Here is a 16,670-nt window from a genome sequence, read left to right as displayed (position 1 = left end):
AGAGGAGCTGGAGTTTAGGGGCCCAGTCTCCCCCCAACTCAAGGGGGCCTGAGGCATCCTAGCCCAGTTCTGTGACCAGACTACATCTGTGCTGTGCTGTATCCTGGAGAGGCAATAAACTTCCTCTATTCCACTGGCTGGTACAGTCTGTTTGTGCCATCTCGGGGTGCAGGAGACGGGGAACCCCCAACGTGCCGTCACAGTAGGTGCAGCCAAACATTGAAAATAAGGCCACGCTGACAGGCTGCATGGTGGTGTATGTGACAGGAAGTTTGTGCCAGGTTTGCAGAATCAGATTATCATCGTGCTCCAATTTCTTCATGTCAGCCCATTTGTTTGCCAATTTGTGCAGTTTTGCCAATTGTCGAGCAATCACGAAACATTAGTAATTTTTCAAAATGTGCCAGTCTGCCCTTCTCGGTATCTTTGATGAAGACAGTCAATTATGACTCAATCCAAACAATGCCTGCTACAGAATCAGGACTGTATATTTTTGCCCTTGTAACTGAAGGTTCAACTCATTCAAACGACCAGTAATGTCAACGAGATAGCAAAACTTGAGCAACCATTCACAGTCTGAAAGCTGGGGTATTTGACACCCTTCATATAAAAAAATGACAATCTCATTAATGCAGGAGGCAAAATGCGACAAAACTTAGGTACGAGATAACCAGTGAAAACTGTGTATTAGTAGATTGGGTTATTCAGAATCTACTTTCTCCAGCAGCGACTGAAATTGACGGTGATTAAAGGCTCGAGCAAGAATCCAATTTACAATGCGAAGGACCAATCCTGTTACGTTTCCGAGTTCGGTTCCACAAAATTGCACACAGAGAGACTCCTGATGCACTAGGCAACGAAAGTTCCAAAGTGGGCGGTTCAACTGTTCTGACAAGAGTAAGGAATCCCCTGTATTTGCCGACAATGCTAGGTGCACTGTCCATACACACAGACACAAGATTATATCCAACGGTATTTCTTTCTCGTTTACAAAGGTCATCACAGTTTTAAGGGTGTCTTCGCCCCTTGTTTGATTTTTCATTGGTAATATCTCACTCAATTATTTGTGTGCAGATTTTCACAAATATAGCATCCCAGAATACACAACTGATGAACACCACATGTCAGTTGTTTTGTCCAAAGCAAATGAAAAATAAGTAGCTGTATTCAAATTTTGCATTTGTCACTGATCAATTTGTCACTAATCACAGCTCTGTCGTGAACTGGTTCTGCTGATAATGGCATGTCTTGAAATTTCTGTAAGATTTTGTCCTTGTTGTGAAACTCGTCAAATAATTGACCAATTTTTAGCATGCATCTCTTAACATAATCCCCATCAGTGAAAGGCTCCCCCTCCCGAATAACGCTGTATGAGCCCCCAAACTTGCAGAGTTTAAGCTCCCATATTTTTTTGACCATGCCAGTAGGCAATTTTGTCCACTGTTCATTTTTCGCTGCAGCTTCTCGCAGGCTTTTTTTCATGTGTCACCCTCGGGGTATTTTGTAGCAAATTCTACATATTTTGTCATTAAATTTGGGTTTTTTGTTTGCGAACAGTCTCTCGCTATAAATGAGACAGTGTGGAAATTCAGACCTCTCCACAAATGCAGACAAGTCCATCCACTCCCTCTGAAAATTTCATTACTCAGCATCTCTCTTTTTCTTCCCCATTTTTACTGTTGGAGGTTACAGAGTTCACCATCACGTTGGATGATGGAAAGATTTCTTGACCAATCAAATAAAAAGAGAATATGCACAACCTCCAATGAGCAGAGAGGATGGATGGTTGTTAAAACAAACACTTAAAGATGAAATTGACACAAATAAATCATCTTGACATGAGTAATTACATGTTTTTAAAAACGTGAATTCATTTTTCATTGTAATTTAAAAAGTTGTGTGTATTTTGGGAATGACAGAAGAGCCATGTTTGGTTCCGTACTGAGCCATAGTTGGCTCTAGAGCCCTAGGTTGCAGACCCCTGACACAGACAAATGTGATGGGGCAGTTGCCCTACACTGGCACAAAAAGGGTTAAAAAAGCCTTGGGGGGAGGGCTGAGGCTGGGAGCCAATTGGGAAAAGGCTCGGAACAGCCAATCAGGGCCCGGTTAGACACCTAAGGAGGCTAGCCAGGTAAAGGGAGCTCAGTCTCAGCCCTGCTGAGGAGCGAGATGGATCTAGCTGCCTACTAGCTACGGGTACGGGGGAAAGGCAGGCCAAGCTGGGGAGCTCTGAATAACCCTGAATAACCCCCAGGCTGAGGCCCAGCGACGGGAGCCTGGGGAGGTACGGGGCAGCCAGGCAGGAATGGCAGCAGGTCCAACCATGCTGGTCAATGATAAAGCGACCCCTTCAGATTGCAGTTTGCCCCTGAGGGAAGGGGCTAGATAAATGGCAGTGGGGCACTGAGGCAAGTGGCGGTTTAGGGGTAATGGGGTTCCCTGGGAGGGGAGGACCCCAGATCATGGACACTGCCACGTGGCAGTACCCACGGGAAGGGGCACCACGTGGTGGAGAACCTGGAGAATTGCAGATAAGGGCAGAGAGGCGAGACACTGGCCAGGAAAGGGGCTGGGAAGCTGGAGAAGAGCGAATTCCCGGATCGACCAGCAAGAGGCGCGGTGGCGGAGAGCGCGAGCTGCTACGGCACCACTTTGTACAAGTTCAGATAGCTTGTGTTTCCATAGCCACTTGCCAGACAGCTCGACTGGCCCAGCCACCCTGTAATGGTACTTCCGCAAGACACAAATACGCCGAGCGAAACCTCCGCTGCAAACTGCTGGTCCCCACTAGCTCATTTCTCCTGTTCTCCTTTCACAGCAGAATTTCAGAGTCCTCAGAAGAGTCATCTGCATACAGCAGTTCGTCTGCTAACGAGCTGCCCAGCAGCATGTTGGCCGGTAACCACGTGATGCCGTTCTGGGCGCCGGTGCCCTGCAGAAGAGGCGTGCACCCCTCCTCCAGAGGCACGGAGCTGGCAGTCTGTTCATCCGTCACCGCCTTTAGGACATACCTTTCCTCCTGCTGCCTGCTTTGATGGACGTCCACGGTGACAACCGTGGCGTCTGGCTTGGGGGAAAAGGACTCTGCGATTACGTAGCAGGGCTCAAGAGCCAGGTCTATCTGAGGGAATCCGGACTCTTCCGTCAGCGCCTCGCTCTCCTCTGGCAAGCTCGTGTTGATATAAATAACGTCTTCGGATCCCCTCGCGCTGGGCAAACTTTCCGATAGCTTCTCCAGGCGGAGTCTGAGCTCGGGGAATGCCGGCCGATCGTGGGGATCTGCTCTCCAGCAGGCGAACATTATTTCGTACCTGGAAGCATAAGGGAAGAGAACAGATGTTCAGGAAGCTGCCCTGTTCCCTAACGGCGCTGAACGACGCACAGGACGGCCGTGCGTGAACGAGAACATCCTTTCGTCCTGGCTCTGCTGAAGGAGAGGCTTTCGGTTATGAAGACTAATGAGGAAAAGGACCACGGCTCCTCACCATTTATCTTCCAACACGACTGCAACTGTCCTACGCAGCGCCGTGGTGGTCCTGGAACATTAGCGAGACAAGGCCCGAGCTGAGCCCACCGGGGACAAAATGGATCTGACACAAGGCGATACGGCCCTGAAAGGGTCGTCTTGCAGCCCCTCCCAACCGCCCTAACGAGTTCCTGGGGGGGGGGGGGGGAGGCAAAGAGCTGGAGGGCCCCAGCCAGCCCCTTTCACCTGCCTGGTGAGTCTGTTGCTTTTCTGTCTGCTTTGAAGAGCAGCGATCCCATTCCAGGTACGTCCCGTTGTCCTGCCACAACCGAACTCTGACCTCGCTTTCAGTTATGATAAGAAGCAGCTGCCTACCAGGGGTGCAGAACCTCAGGCCTGGGGGCTGGATGCAGCCCCCCACTTGCCTCAGGCCTCCCCGCTCGAGCACACAAAATCTACTAGTCTGCACCCCCAGGGCTCTGCTGTGGGAGAGGAATGTGTGTGTGGGGGGGTCTTTCTGCTTCTTATTGGGGGCCACGTCAGCGAGGGTTTTTTTTTATGCTTCTCCCTTGTGTGCAGCCCCCGACGGATTTTTCTGTGGGTCAGTGGCCCCTTACCCATAAAAGGTTCCCTACCCCGACTTATACCAAATTTGGTGGCTTTTACTGTTTAGGAGGAGTTCTTGGACAGACAAACAGACACATTCTCTCAAATCTATAGTAGTCGCCACTCAGGGACCCAACGGCATGGATTTCTTTATCATTCATTGATTATTAGTCAATGTTTGTTTCTCTTAAGCCCCGCTAGCTCCTCCCTCACCTCTCTAATACCCCCGGACAACACGGCGACAGTGATGCAGCCAACACCAGTGCCACACAGCGGATCTTTCCAGACCTGAGGCTTTTAAGTCTCAAAGCCTCCAATATGGTCACAACTCTAAGAACGGTCCTGCCAGATGCCACCAGTGAGAGCGCGGCACTGCAGGCCACGCTACAGGCGGACTGGTCTTCGGGGGTGTAGTACACACGGTGCTCCTGAGAGGAGACAGTGCAGCGGGTGACTGTACACGGGAGGGTGTCTCTAACTGGGAATGAACAGTGGTACGTTAAAACCATTCATCCCTGGCTGTGCAGCCCGGGCTGCCCTCTCAGAGGCTGAACCAAATCAATGGTTCAGGGAAGTGTGTTTAAAATAGCACGGCCACCGAACCACAGCGTGAGGGCTTGAATTCACACCGTGACGGCAGGAACCTGGCAGCAGCTCCACTCTCCAGGCGGCTCCTTTGCCAAGCAACTGTTACAACTGCACCAAAAGAGGTGGGGAAACACCCGACTGACCCTCCCGGTGAAACCCGACCAACTCACGGAGTGAGAACAAGCCCCACTTGTGTGCCGGGCACAGCTCAGAGGGGCCTCTTCCTCCACCCGTCAGCGGGAGCAGTAATCCGCAGCAGCAGAGACCTTTGCAAAGGGAATCCCTGTTGGGGGAGCTCGGGGATTTGGCTGTGATCTCTGAGCACGTCCCTTTTAGGAAACGCTATCGGGCCATTTCTAAAGAGCTGTTTGTCGAGGTTTTAAACATTTCGAGCTGAGACTGAGCATAAGAATTCCTCAGAGCCGACGGGCGCTTCGCCAGCTTTTAATACCAACCTTCTGCGAGCTGCCCAGGCAATTCAAACGCCTCCAGCTCTCCCCCACCTGGGAACGTTTCTTTTCCACAGATTGACACATGTCACGGGCAGAGTGTGCGGCTTGTGTCCACAGGGCCTGCGCTGATTTCAGCGGGGAGGTGCACACAGAGCCCAAGAGCAGAGCTGGCCTCTTATTAGCCAAGTTTCATTTTACAGAAGCAGGATTTTGCACTCAACAAGCCTGCAGAAGATCTCCTCCTCCAGCCTTAGCTCCTTCTGGAACTCCAGGGAAGCCCTACAGCTGGCAACAGCCCATGGCCTGCGAGTGAGGGGAACGAGACTCCAAGGGTAGGGCCCCGGACTGGGCTTGGCAAAGTTCTTAGGACACCGTCAAGCCCAAGCAAAATGTTAAAAGCATTAAGTTACAGACTGACTTGATAAGCTGCTTACGACGTTCATTTCTAATACATCCGTTGTGTCCCTTTCAACTCACTGTTCACTAAAACCACGTGCAATTAAAACCACGTGCAAAACTCACATTTTAAAACTCATTTGCTCAAGGCTGATGCAAAACTGATCCGAAACTCTAAAAACTGAAAGCTGGCCTCTCGGCGGATGTGGTTCAATGCAGCCATTAGTGCGTGTGAATCAGCGCAGGTCCCCGGAAATCAGTGATTCTAGCTCAATTTACTGTGGCTGAAAATCTGGCCCCAAATGTTTCTTTTGCCATTCTCCGCAGGAGAAAAAGGATGGAATTCTGTCTTTTCACGCCCCAAATTTCAGCCACGTTCATGTTTGAAAGCTAAGCCCCACAGCCATGCTAGCCATTAGTGGCTATGTCCATTTAGCTACAGGGAGCCATAAAAACAGAAGAGCGCAACATCCGCTGCACAGCGAGGAATCAGCAGCTGAGGTAGGATACACACTGATAGTCTGCGTGTTATTGCAATAGCTGAGATTGTCACGTGCCACCATGTTCCTGTGAACAGTGACTCCCCACCCACCTGTGAATGTACAAAACCCGGGGTCAGCACAGATACTTACAGCTCATCTAAGCAGTCCTCTGGCTGTTTCAACCGGTGACCATAAAGGAGGTAGTCATAGATTTCATGGTTCTGCACGCCTGGATAGGGAGTCATCCCTCGGGTGGCTATCTCCCACATTGTGATGCCAAACGCCCACTACAAAGAACAAAGGGGAAGCCTATTAAGATGACATTTCCAGAAGGACTGAATGAGTCTTTTCACTGGGAAAGGTCATTTCCTAAAGTCCATCGGGATCTTGCCTAATGTTGATAATTATATGTGTAGTGTGAATAAGTTTCCAAGTTGGAAATAACATGCAATGTCTGGCAAGAGCTCGAGAAACACAATCCAGGCGCTTTTACAAGCAGAGAGAAATAAAGGCACCAGTTATCAATGTGGCTGGGTTTACTGTCAAATCCTCATCTGTCACTTATTCGGCTTTTCCGTTTTCAGGATGCAAAACGAGCAGTGCTAACGCAGGTGACACCCCCAAAACAAAACAGGCCGATTAAAACAATCCAATCTGAAAAGGAGATGGCTAGTCCCAGTTACAAACACTCGGCACGATCAGCGTTCCCACTGTGAATTTCTGAAGCGACTGTGGAATGACACACTTTTACTGTGGACCAGAGTTCTGATGTGAGGGTGCACCTGGTGAACCTACCACGTCACTCTTGGTCGTGTACACCCGATCAGCCAGGCTCTCGATTGCAATCCACTTGACAGGCATTTTGGCAATGCGCCCCTGGCGGTAGTAATCCCCGCTATAGATCTTCTTCGACAAGCCAAAGTCCGCAACACACACAGTCATGTCGTCCCGTAACCTGTCAATGGTTACAAGAAAATACTCCTGTAACTGCTGAAAGACACTTGGGTTCCTTACAGTATAAATTTACTCACACATCTCCAGGATCAGGGCCTTCAAGCACACCCCCATGTTATTTCTTACTAGAGTAAATGTACCATGATTTAAAGTGGAACAGCTGGCAGAGTACCTCGTCCCCCCATCATAGCCATTAAGACCAGAGGGGACCTCTGTGAGTTGGACAGGTACTAGGGCTTCCTTTCGCCTACCACTGTTCCAGGGAAAATTGGCTGAACAAATCGGACAAACCGCGTTCTAAACTCCAACATGACCGGTCCTCACTTGGGTGTTTCTCAAGACCCAGGAGATTTTACAGGCGAGTCACAAGGTTTGTTTTTAATGCGAGTACATCAGTAACACCACGGAGAGGCTGCCCAGCCCGGCATCTGCCTATCCGCTCTGAAACAGAGAAACCCAACTCACATGCAGTTCCGAGCCGCTAAATCTCGATGGAGAAAATGCCGTGCGCTCAGGTACTCCATCCCTAGCGCGATATCGACCATGAACTTCAGCAAGGTCTGCAGCGGCACCTGCTGGGAAGAGAGGCAGCAGGTCAGAACGTACAGGAAGCATGCGAAGGCTGGAACTTTACAGGCACGCTGCTGCCAGAGGACACCAGCAACTCCCATTTAGCCCCACAAGAGTTAAGGCCTCTTGAAACCCTCGGCAGAGCCGCTAAAGGCCAGGCCCCGTGTCCTGGTGCTGGAAAAGTCCGGGGGAACGAGAAACGCATTTGCCATTTCTCCACGGCGGCCAGTCGAACAAGGCTCCCTTTGATCAGCGCATAACGACACGCCGAGCTCTCCCGTGGGCCGCGGCCCAAGCAGACCTGCTCGCGGTGGGAGTGCTGAAATGCCACATTGTTCGGAGCAGCCTGGCAAAGCAGGTCGGTTTCGTGTCGAAGTCTCTGCGAGACTCAAATGGAACAATTTCAGCACCGCCCAACGGGAACAGCACACGCAGTGCCGCTCGCTCACCGCTGCTAGATTCTCCGCGTTGGGTGGTGTCCAACTGGGGCTCCGGAGGGGTTAACTCCCAACACAACAGGGCCGGTTTTGTTGGGAACACAGGGAAACAATCGGGTAGTTTAGAAACAAGGGGAAGCTGCCTCTGTCAGGCTAGTGCGATTGCTATGACAGCAAAGCAACATCCCATTGCTGGAAGAAAACCAAGCCCCGTCCCCGAGCCCGCCCGGAGGCCCGAGTCAAGGGGCGTCTGGGTGCTGGACTCCGTGTTAACACAGCTGGGGGGAGGCGGTGGCTTTCCCTGCCAGGCGGTTGAAGTTCCGCTCTGAGAGCCAACGGCAAAGCGCCCGCAGCTCTGACTGCAGCATGGCAGATCGGGGGGTTTCTCGCTGCAGGGATGGGCCAGCCCCACAGGCACCCTATGGGCTATTTTTTGCTGCCTTCTACTCGTGAACAAATCTTATCATCAGAGTCGTCCCTCTCGGGCGCCCGGTCTCTTTGCTCAAAGGCATTTCCCTCTGATTTGTCAGCCTCTCTGGAGTTTACAGAGAAAAACAGGAGCGGGAATTTCGCTTTGTGAGAAACAGACGCATCCCTGAGCTTTAACCCAGCAGTGCCTTCCGCGCCGGTTCTCACCCAGCCGGGGCGGGCCCTGGGGCAGACATTCCCACCCCGGGAACATGCCTGCAAGCCCCTCCTCTTCCATTTGGTAGCATTGTGCGGGAATGCAAAGGGCACTGGAGAGTCAGGAGCCATGCGAGCGCGTAGCATTCACGCGGACGCTCGTTAACCCCCCTCCCTCTGCTCGGTTCTTACGCAGAAGCCCAGCTCCGCTTTTATTTGTCACAACCCATGAAAAGCTCAGATGCTCCGTGTGCCCAGTCACTCCGCTGCCGCCTCCCCCAGCGTCTCAGCCGTCTGCAGGGACACTACAAGCGCTTCTCCCTGCGGAGCCCGAGGGAGCCAAGTCCTGGCCCCCATCAATGGCTTCGCTCCCACTCATTTCACAGGGGCCAGGAATTCTTCCCACGAGGACAGGGAGGAGGGTCAGAGCCAGAGTTCTGTCGCGGTTCAGTGCAAGGAAGCGGAGTTAAATGCCGAATCCAATCTGGCTCAGCGCCCCCTGGAGTCCCTCCCCGAGTCCCTGGCCAGCTGTGCGTTACCTGGGGGCCCGTTTCCAGCCGCGAGTGCAGCAGGAAGCTGTGCAGGTCGCCGTATTTCATGAATGGGAGAATCACCATGGGCTTCGGGATCTGCCGGGAGCTCAGCTCTAGGCACACACCTGGAATGAACGGAAGATGAGCCTCCCGCGCCAGGGCCCAGCCGACGCCCATCCAGAGCTGGGATCTAGGAGGGCTCAGAGACCGTCCAGGTGGGGAGCTGGAGGGCTGATGGAGCTGCCTGTGGGTACAGGAGTCTGGGCCCGGGGGTGGCAGCTAGAGAGCAGCTCTGCGCTGATGCTCTGTGTATTGCGCCTCCACCGTTCTAGGGGTCTGCTCTGTGCAGCAGCCCATCCAGATTGCTGCCTCCTGCGGGAATGCAAACGCGCCGTCACGCAGCACGCGCCTGTCAGAAACCCAGGCGTGTCGGGAGAGCAAGCCACGAGACGCAGATGGGCAAGGCCGGTCGGAGAGGGGTACCCCCTAGGCTCTGGCTAATCCAGTGGGAAGTTCCCGCCCTCCCCGGGGCTCCCCCCGTACCGAGGAGTCTGATGACGTTGGGGTGATCGAAGTCCTTCATGCAGGCCGCCTCGCTGAGGAACTCTTCGATCTCTCGCTGGGAAAAGTTCTCCACTGAAAACACCAGACAGGGGAGCTCATGTCAAACACGCGCCACCAATCACGTCTGCTGCGCCGGCTCTGCTGCTCTGGAGAGCCGCCAGGAAAGCCACACCGAAGCGGCGGGAGAGGGGCGACATTCCCAGACGGAGAAGGGGAGACGGGGAACGGCCTGTGCTGCAGCGAGCTTTGCCTGGCTTTGCTTCCAGTCCTGGGCAGCAGCCAGAGCGGGGCGGGGAGGAGGAGAAAGGGTTACGTTGGGTTAGGGGTCAGACACGAGCCGGGAATGTCGGTCCAGCGCTCTCACAGCCGCCCGATGCCACCTCCCAGCGTGCGGCCGTCACTGCACCAGCTGAGCCCGGACCTCCAGCAGCAGGATCCCCACAGCTGAAGGTCTGCGTGATCGCCGGGCACCTTGCCTATTGCATTTCCCGAATTGCCTGCACCAGCGCTCCAGGACCGTTCCTGCCTGGAGGCGCCGGGTTTATCTGCCGAGGGAGGCCCTGCCATTTTCCTCTCTGAACGCTCGCGTTTTTCCACTCCCGCCTCTGTGCGACCCTGCTGTGTTCTGTCTCCCCTGCCTACTGTGGCCGCGGGGGGAGCTGTCCAGGTACAAGCTAGAAAGGGCGGGAGGCAGAGCCTTTTGGGGCCCACTTCTGTGGGCAGACACGAGCCCCTGCGCGTATGCACAGCTCTTGGGGTCAGCCGAGAACCCGAGGAAGCGCTCGCTCGGCTCGGGAGCGCGTCTCTCCCCCACAGAAGGCAGTCCAGCAAGACGTGGTAACTCCCCCACCTGGTCTCTTTCAAAGAGCCAGTCATCAAGGGCATGCAGACTCAGACAGATGGCGGAGGGCTCGGGGACACTGGGACCTGGTGCGTGGAAAATCTCCAGAACAGAACAGAGCAACACAGTGTGGGTCCAGACCTTCCAAGCACCCGGGCTGAGAAGCAGGGAAACACAGCACTCACGGACACAGCAGGAGAGGGGGCATGCGTCCAGGGCGGGCATGCGTCTTGATTTCACTGCGGGACCAGCAGAGCAAGACAGAAGCTGGCTGCACAGTAGAGACACAAAGCCCATAAGCGGGAGGAGAATCCCGACTCCCTGATGGGGTTGCCAGTGCCCCATGGCTCGTTTTTGACTGGCCTGGCCGCTTTTACTATTGCCTTGTGGGCTACCAGTCCAGAGCTGCGGTTTGCTGGGTTTTTTCGCTGTGGCTGGGTATTTCTGGCTATGCACACGGGTGGCTGTGCAGCCAGTGACCTGGTAATGCAGGCCATGCATGGCACGGCTGGAAGCATGCCACAACCGCCCCAGTGCCCTCCTGGCACCTTGCATACAGCATGCCAGGGCAGACACCGGCCAGCTTGGAAGCAGCACCCTCGCCTCGCCCTGGAATCGTGACTTTCTGAGAGCCAAGCTCCCTTAAGGGCTGGGCAGAGCAGAGGAATTTTCCACCTTCCCTAGGGATCTGGCCCTGCCCACAGACAGACCTTGGAGGCAGCCCACCCCTGAGCTAAGCCAGACAGCGTTCCGGAGTGGTGGGGAAAGGGAGTCAGGAAAACGGTTAGAGGCCTCTCTGGGTCTCTCTTCTGTACTAGCCAGGCTGAGAGCACGAGTGTTCAGTAAGGTCCAGCCGTGGGTCGGGCTGCTTCCAGTGGCCTGGCTCCCTGAAGAGTCCAGCTCCACAGAGGTCTGGTGTGTGGGACCCATCGCAGCAGCCTGGAGAGCAGCCAGCAGGGGGCGCACCACCAGGGCTGTGTGCGACATCTACCATGCAGCCCTCAGTACACAGACCAGTGTTTCTCAACTTTTTTTTTTTTTTTTTTATAAAGTACCCCTTTAAAAAAATGATAAGTACCCCCAGGACCTACAGTTTTCAGACACACAACATTTTGTTCTAATGTTGCAACACATTTGTTTAAACAACTTAGCGTAGCCGGGCGGGCAATGAAATTTTTGGGTGTAAAAATTACAAAAATAATAAAGTGCTGGAAAATATAAAACAAAAATTCAGTTTTTTCCAAATTTCAGTGGTGTTGACGTTCCCCCAATGTCTCTCCAGTACCCGAGGGGACTCGTACCACTGGCTGAGAAACACGGGCTAGAGCGTGGCTTGTAAAACTGCTGGCAATTTGCTTTCTCCTGGGCTGACTTGGGAAGCGGGGGGTGCCAATTCATCTACAACAGACACATGAGCCCAGGGGCTGGCTCTGGGGGGAAGCTGGGAAGAGACGCAGCACGCACAGCGAGATTTTCCCAGCGTTCTTGCCCACAAAACACACCCGAAATGCTTAGCTGACGGGATGGCCACAGCCCCACTTCCACAGCCGATCTGCAAGCCCGGCATTTCAAGCAAGCGGCGGGTTTTCACGTTGCCGTGGGGTGGGAAGCAAACACTAACCTGAAATTCTGCAGAAAAGCAAAGCGCCTGGGGGCTAAAATGACCTGCCCAACGGTCGGATGCAGCAAACAAGAGAGAGAAACGGGGGACATTACAGTAATGCAGACAATAAATGAAGCTCCAGATGAAATCTGGAAGAAAGCGAGAGAATTCTCCACTCATGCAGCAATGAGGAAGTGGATGGGAATCCCCAGCCCCCATCCAGCAGCTCCCTGCCCCCCAGAGAGAACAGACCCTTTCGCTTGGTCGCTTGGCCTGAATTTTCTTTGGCCAGGGCTGGCTGAGTGCGTGTTCCAGCGATCTGACCGGCTGACGTGGCTAAGGTGCACGTGTCTAGACAGGCACGGACACACAGGGCTGGTGCACTGCACATATCTCCCATCGGGCCCTGCTTCCTCAGCGCGCTCGTCGGACACAGACCTGGGGGATGAAGGCCCTTATCGTCTCTGCTTGCTCGCTGACCCCCGTAAGACACCCTGAACCTGAGCCATTGTTGCTTAACTGCGGCTGACAACCCTGCCTGAAAACGCAGTTTCTAGAAGCCATGTGACCGGTCCATTCCCCCGTAGCCCCAGGCAGGCTAGACACAGCTTTTACCAACACAGCCGCGTCGACATGGCCCCGGCAAAGTCAGGCCGTGCCCACGCTGTTTGTTGGCACTTTTGCCAACAAAATTCCTCCCCCTTCTCCGAGGGGGCTTTGCGTTGTCGACAGAAGTGTGCCTGCCCACAACACGCTGTTTGCACTGCCACGTGCCACGGCAAAACGGACGCCTTTTGGGCAGCAGGCGGATGGTCTAAGCACCTGAGAATGACACAACGTTTGTCGTTCACTTGGCAGTGTAGACAAAGTCTCTGTCCCGGCACGTGGGAAATTGTGCAACACAAGCAAACACCGCTAGGCCTCACAGCCAGCGCCGCTACTTACGCTTCATGGTTTTCACGGCCACTTTCTCCACGGTGTCGCTAGCCAGGCTGAGGCGCCCCTCCATCACCGACCCGAACTCTCCTGGGCCGTGGGAGAGAAGGAACCGTCTGCCTTTGCCCACAGCCCCAGGGCACCGCCCTGCCGCGCAGCCGCAGCCCGAGCAACACCGGGGGAGGAAGAGCAAACCTGGCCCATGCTGTGCGGGGCTCACTCCACACAGAGCAGGGACGGCGCATGGTGCGTGATACACACCGGCCGCTGCGGCTGGCTCCGCCCTCGCCCAGCAGGCGGCGCAGGGGAGAACGGAATGGCCCCCTGGAGGATGCCAGCCCCACCTGCACGCCAGGCAGACTCCAGCTGCTTGCCAGCCCCGTGGAGGAAAGGCTGGAGCCGCTGGGTACGGCTTCCACCCCCCACGCCCAGCTCCAGCTGCAGCACAGAGACTGTGTTCCCCACCTCTCGCCTCAGTCTTAGGCCACCCACCCCCCCGCTGTGTGCAATGTAGCACCAGCCTGGCTCCCAGTGGGGGAAGCTCTGGGGCAGGCATTCTGCCTCCCCCTTTCCAGGGCAGGCGAGCTGGGGCACTGTTCCTGAGCATACGCCAGCCCTCACTGCCCTCCCGTCCTAGAGATCAGGGCCCTTTCGTGCGCAAGCGGAACAGACGCAGAGCGAAAGGCCGCCCCTGCTCCAAAGTGCTCGCAACTTAGACGAGGGTGGGAAGGGAAACTGAGGCACAGAGCACGATGGGACTTGCTCCAAGTCAGCGGCAGAACCAAGCAGAGGACGCAGGTCTCCTGAATCCCGGCCCAGTGCCTTGTCCGCTAGGCCACACTGCCTCCCCACCAGGCGCTGGGCTGGGGAGGGTGCAGGGAAACGTGCAGAGCCCTGGGGCCAGCTAAAAGACGGAGATTCAGCGCCGCGTCCAGCCACGCCCCCGTGCCCCGCAGCACTCAGCACCACTCACCCTCTCCCAGGATCTTCCCCAGGGCCAGCGAATCCCTGTCGATCACAATGTCCTGGAGCTTCTGCTGCAGCTCCTGGCTGACGCCCAGGCTGGCCACTGCAAGAGAGGCCCGGGGTGAGCCGGGTGCTGCAGACCCAGGACGGGCGTCACCGGCAGCAAAGCCGCACAGGCACCTTCGGGGCCAAATGCTGCCCCGGTGCCCGGGGGCGAGGGCGGAACCGCGTCTCTCAGCCCTCCAGGGCAGCTAAGGAGGAAGCTGCCCCCCAACGCGCCAGCCCCCAGGGCAAAGGCCTGGCCCCAGGGGTGGAGCGAGTGCAGCTCCCATGTGCTCAGCCTGGCTTTGTCCAGCCACGGCGCCTGCTGGAGTCAGGGGCCCCCATCCCCTCCGGGGGCAGGAGAATCCCCACGAGGCCGGTTGCGCCATTTTTGTACTATTCTGTGTGTGGGACCAGCACTAGGAGACACCGGCCGGGCCAGGATCGGGCCCCGTTAATGGTGTTTCGCAGTCAGCCCCCCCGCCCAAGTCCCCAGCGAGGGCAGCCCCTACAACAGACAGGCAGATCTTACGGGTCAGTTCCACGGCGCGCCGGTTGTAGGACTTCTTGGCGGTGTAGCTGACGGCGAGCTCCGATTGGTCACTGCAGAAAGCGTTCCTATGGGGACAGAAACACAACGTGTGCCGGGGGACAACAGCTCGTCTCTGTTCCGGGGCTGAGGGGCTACAGCCGCCCCGGCGAAGCCCTTCACCTCGCTGAGACAGCTCTGGTGGAAAGGACTGGCACCCGGTCTCCAGCACCATCCCCTTAGTCACAAGAGCCCTTCAAACAGCCACACGGGATCCCGGGGCACAGGCAGCTCTTACGACCGCGATGGGAGGGTTCTCTGAGGGCGGAAGGTTTCTACCTGCCCTCTGCACCGGGGAGGTGAAGTCGGTGGAACTGCACCTCGCAGGGGGGTGACTTTTCATACCCCCGAGAGACACCGCGCTGCCGAGGTAACCTTCCAGCGTAGACTAGTCCTATTCCCGATCCGTCTGCACTGGATCGGGAATCTCAGAGTTATCGGGGGACCCCCCCCCATCCACACTAATGGCTTTTTTTCCTAATCACACGGCAGAGTGTATTCATAATACTGTGGGGGGGGAGGGGACCAGGACTGTCAGGCCTCTGGGAAAGGGGGAGGGTACTGGAGGGGGAGGCTGGGGGCAGCCATCCCTCAGCACTGCCCCGATGGTGCCACCCTTTCCCTCCAGCCAGCCCTTCGCACTGCCTGGAGCGTGACACCCGAAGCTCCAGCGGCTATTTAAAGGGCCGGGAGCGCCAGACCCTTCACCCCATCGCTGGCCTGAGCGCATGGCCCTGTGATCGCCGTCCCTTCTGTGGCCCAGCTGTGATATCCTGGCCTGAGCGCCTGTGGGGGACAGCCCAGAGAGCTCCCGGAGCAGAGCGTCTCCGAACCACGCTCTCTCGGCTGCCAAAGGTCAGGGACGGAGAATTCACCACCCGGGGTTACTCGCCCTTGCAGAATCCGCGCCTGGTTTCCAGCCTGCCTGTCCCACTCCGTCTCCCCGCCACGGGGGTGCCTGGCCAGCGGCTCTCAAACTGCCTTGCGACGGGACCCGCCTGTCCCACTCCGTCTCCCCGCCACGGGGGTGCCTGGCCAGCGGCTCTCAAACTGCCTTGCGACGGGACCCGCCTGTCCCACTCCGTCTCCCCGCCACGGGGGTGCCTGGCCAGCGGCTCTCAAACTGCCTTGCGACGGGACCCGCCTGTCTCACTCTGTCTCCCAGCCACGGCGGTGCCTGGCCAGCGGCTCTCAAACTGCCTAGCGACGGGACCCGCCTGTCCCACTCCGTCTCCCCGCCACGGGGGTACCTGGCCAGCGGCTCTCAAACTGCCTTGCGACGGGACCGCTTCTGACAACATTCACCACACAACCCGGGGGCGGGGGGGCAAAGCCTGAGCCCCCTTGAGCCCCTCCACCCCAGATAGGGGGCCTGAGCCCGTGGCCTAGGACTGAAGCTTTTGCTCTGGCCCCGGGTGGTGGCTGCAGGGCTGCCAACCCTCCAGGATTGGCCTGGAGTCTCAGGAATGAAAGGTGACGACGGGTGATGAAATCCAACCAAAATGGCCAACCCAAGCGCTGTGCGAGACGGAAGAGCCCCTGGTCAGTGTTTGTTCACTCACACAGTCATGTCTCACCAAGAGCTTCTCTATTGCCAGCAGAGCTGTTTCATCATCTCAAAACTCCCGCCCTTCCTCTTTCAGAAGCCGACAAGCAGTGAGCTCCAGTGCCCAAAATGCTGCACACGAGTGGGGCCCTGCCAAATTCATGGCCGTGAAATATGCGTCTGAGACTGTGAACTCTGGCTCCCCGGGGAATTTGGCAGTCGCAGAGGGGTTGTGCTATTGCCACCCTTGCTTCTGTGCTGCTTTCTGAGCAGCGGCTGCTGGCTGGAAACCCAGCTCTGAAGGCAGCGCTGCGACCAGCAGCATCTCAGAAGTGAGGGTGGCGCGATGTGGGGGGGAGGGCAGCGCCCCCACCAGCAGCATGACCCCCTCAATAGCCTTGTGCCCCCCAACCTTTTTTGTGCCAGGACCCGCACAGTTACACCACCAGGCAGGAGGCTGAAATGTGCCATG

The 16,670-nt window shown here is 56.1% G+C and overlaps 1 protein-coding gene across 4 annotated transcripts in view; it reads right to left on the bottom strand.

Annotated features, from left to right (window-relative positions):
• Positions 1–434: 434 nt before the first annotated feature.
• The window catches only part of MERTK (MER proto-oncogene, tyrosine kinase), a 57,414-nt gene continuing 41,178 nt past the window's right edge, over positions 435–16,670 (bottom strand). For 3 of the 4 annotated variants that reach the window (XM_075925888.1, XM_075925890.1, XM_075925891.1), the window contains 9 exons: positions 14,596–14,681; positions 14,029–14,124; positions 13,065–13,145; positions 9,655–9,747; positions 9,118–9,236; positions 7,413–7,522; positions 6,789–6,948; positions 6,144–6,280; positions 435–3,314 (listed from right to left, as the gene is read on the bottom strand). In XM_075925888.1, the coding sequence (XP_075782003.1) occupies positions 2,816–3,314; positions 6,144–6,280; positions 6,789–6,948; positions 7,413–7,522; positions 9,118–9,236; positions 9,655–9,747; positions 13,065–13,145; positions 14,029–14,124; positions 14,596–14,681 (1,381 nt within the window). In that variant the 3' untranslated portion in view covers positions 435–2,815. The remainder of the gene's footprint in view (positions 3,315–6,143; positions 6,281–6,788; positions 6,949–7,412; positions 7,523–9,117; positions 9,237–9,654; positions 9,748–13,064; positions 13,146–14,028; positions 14,125–14,595; positions 14,682–16,670) is intronic. The other variant, XM_075925889.1, reaches the window with a different exon arrangement.

This window comes from Pelodiscus sinensis, chromosome 3 (assembly GCF_049634645.1).
Source record: "Pelodiscus sinensis isolate JC-2024 chromosome 3, ASM4963464v1, whole genome shotgun sequence".
Lineage (NCBI taxonomy): Eukaryota > Metazoa > Chordata > Testudines > Trionychidae > Pelodiscus > Pelodiscus sinensis.
Note: the sequence above shows the minus strand (reverse complement) of the source record. Positions and strands in the feature narration are given on the sequence as shown.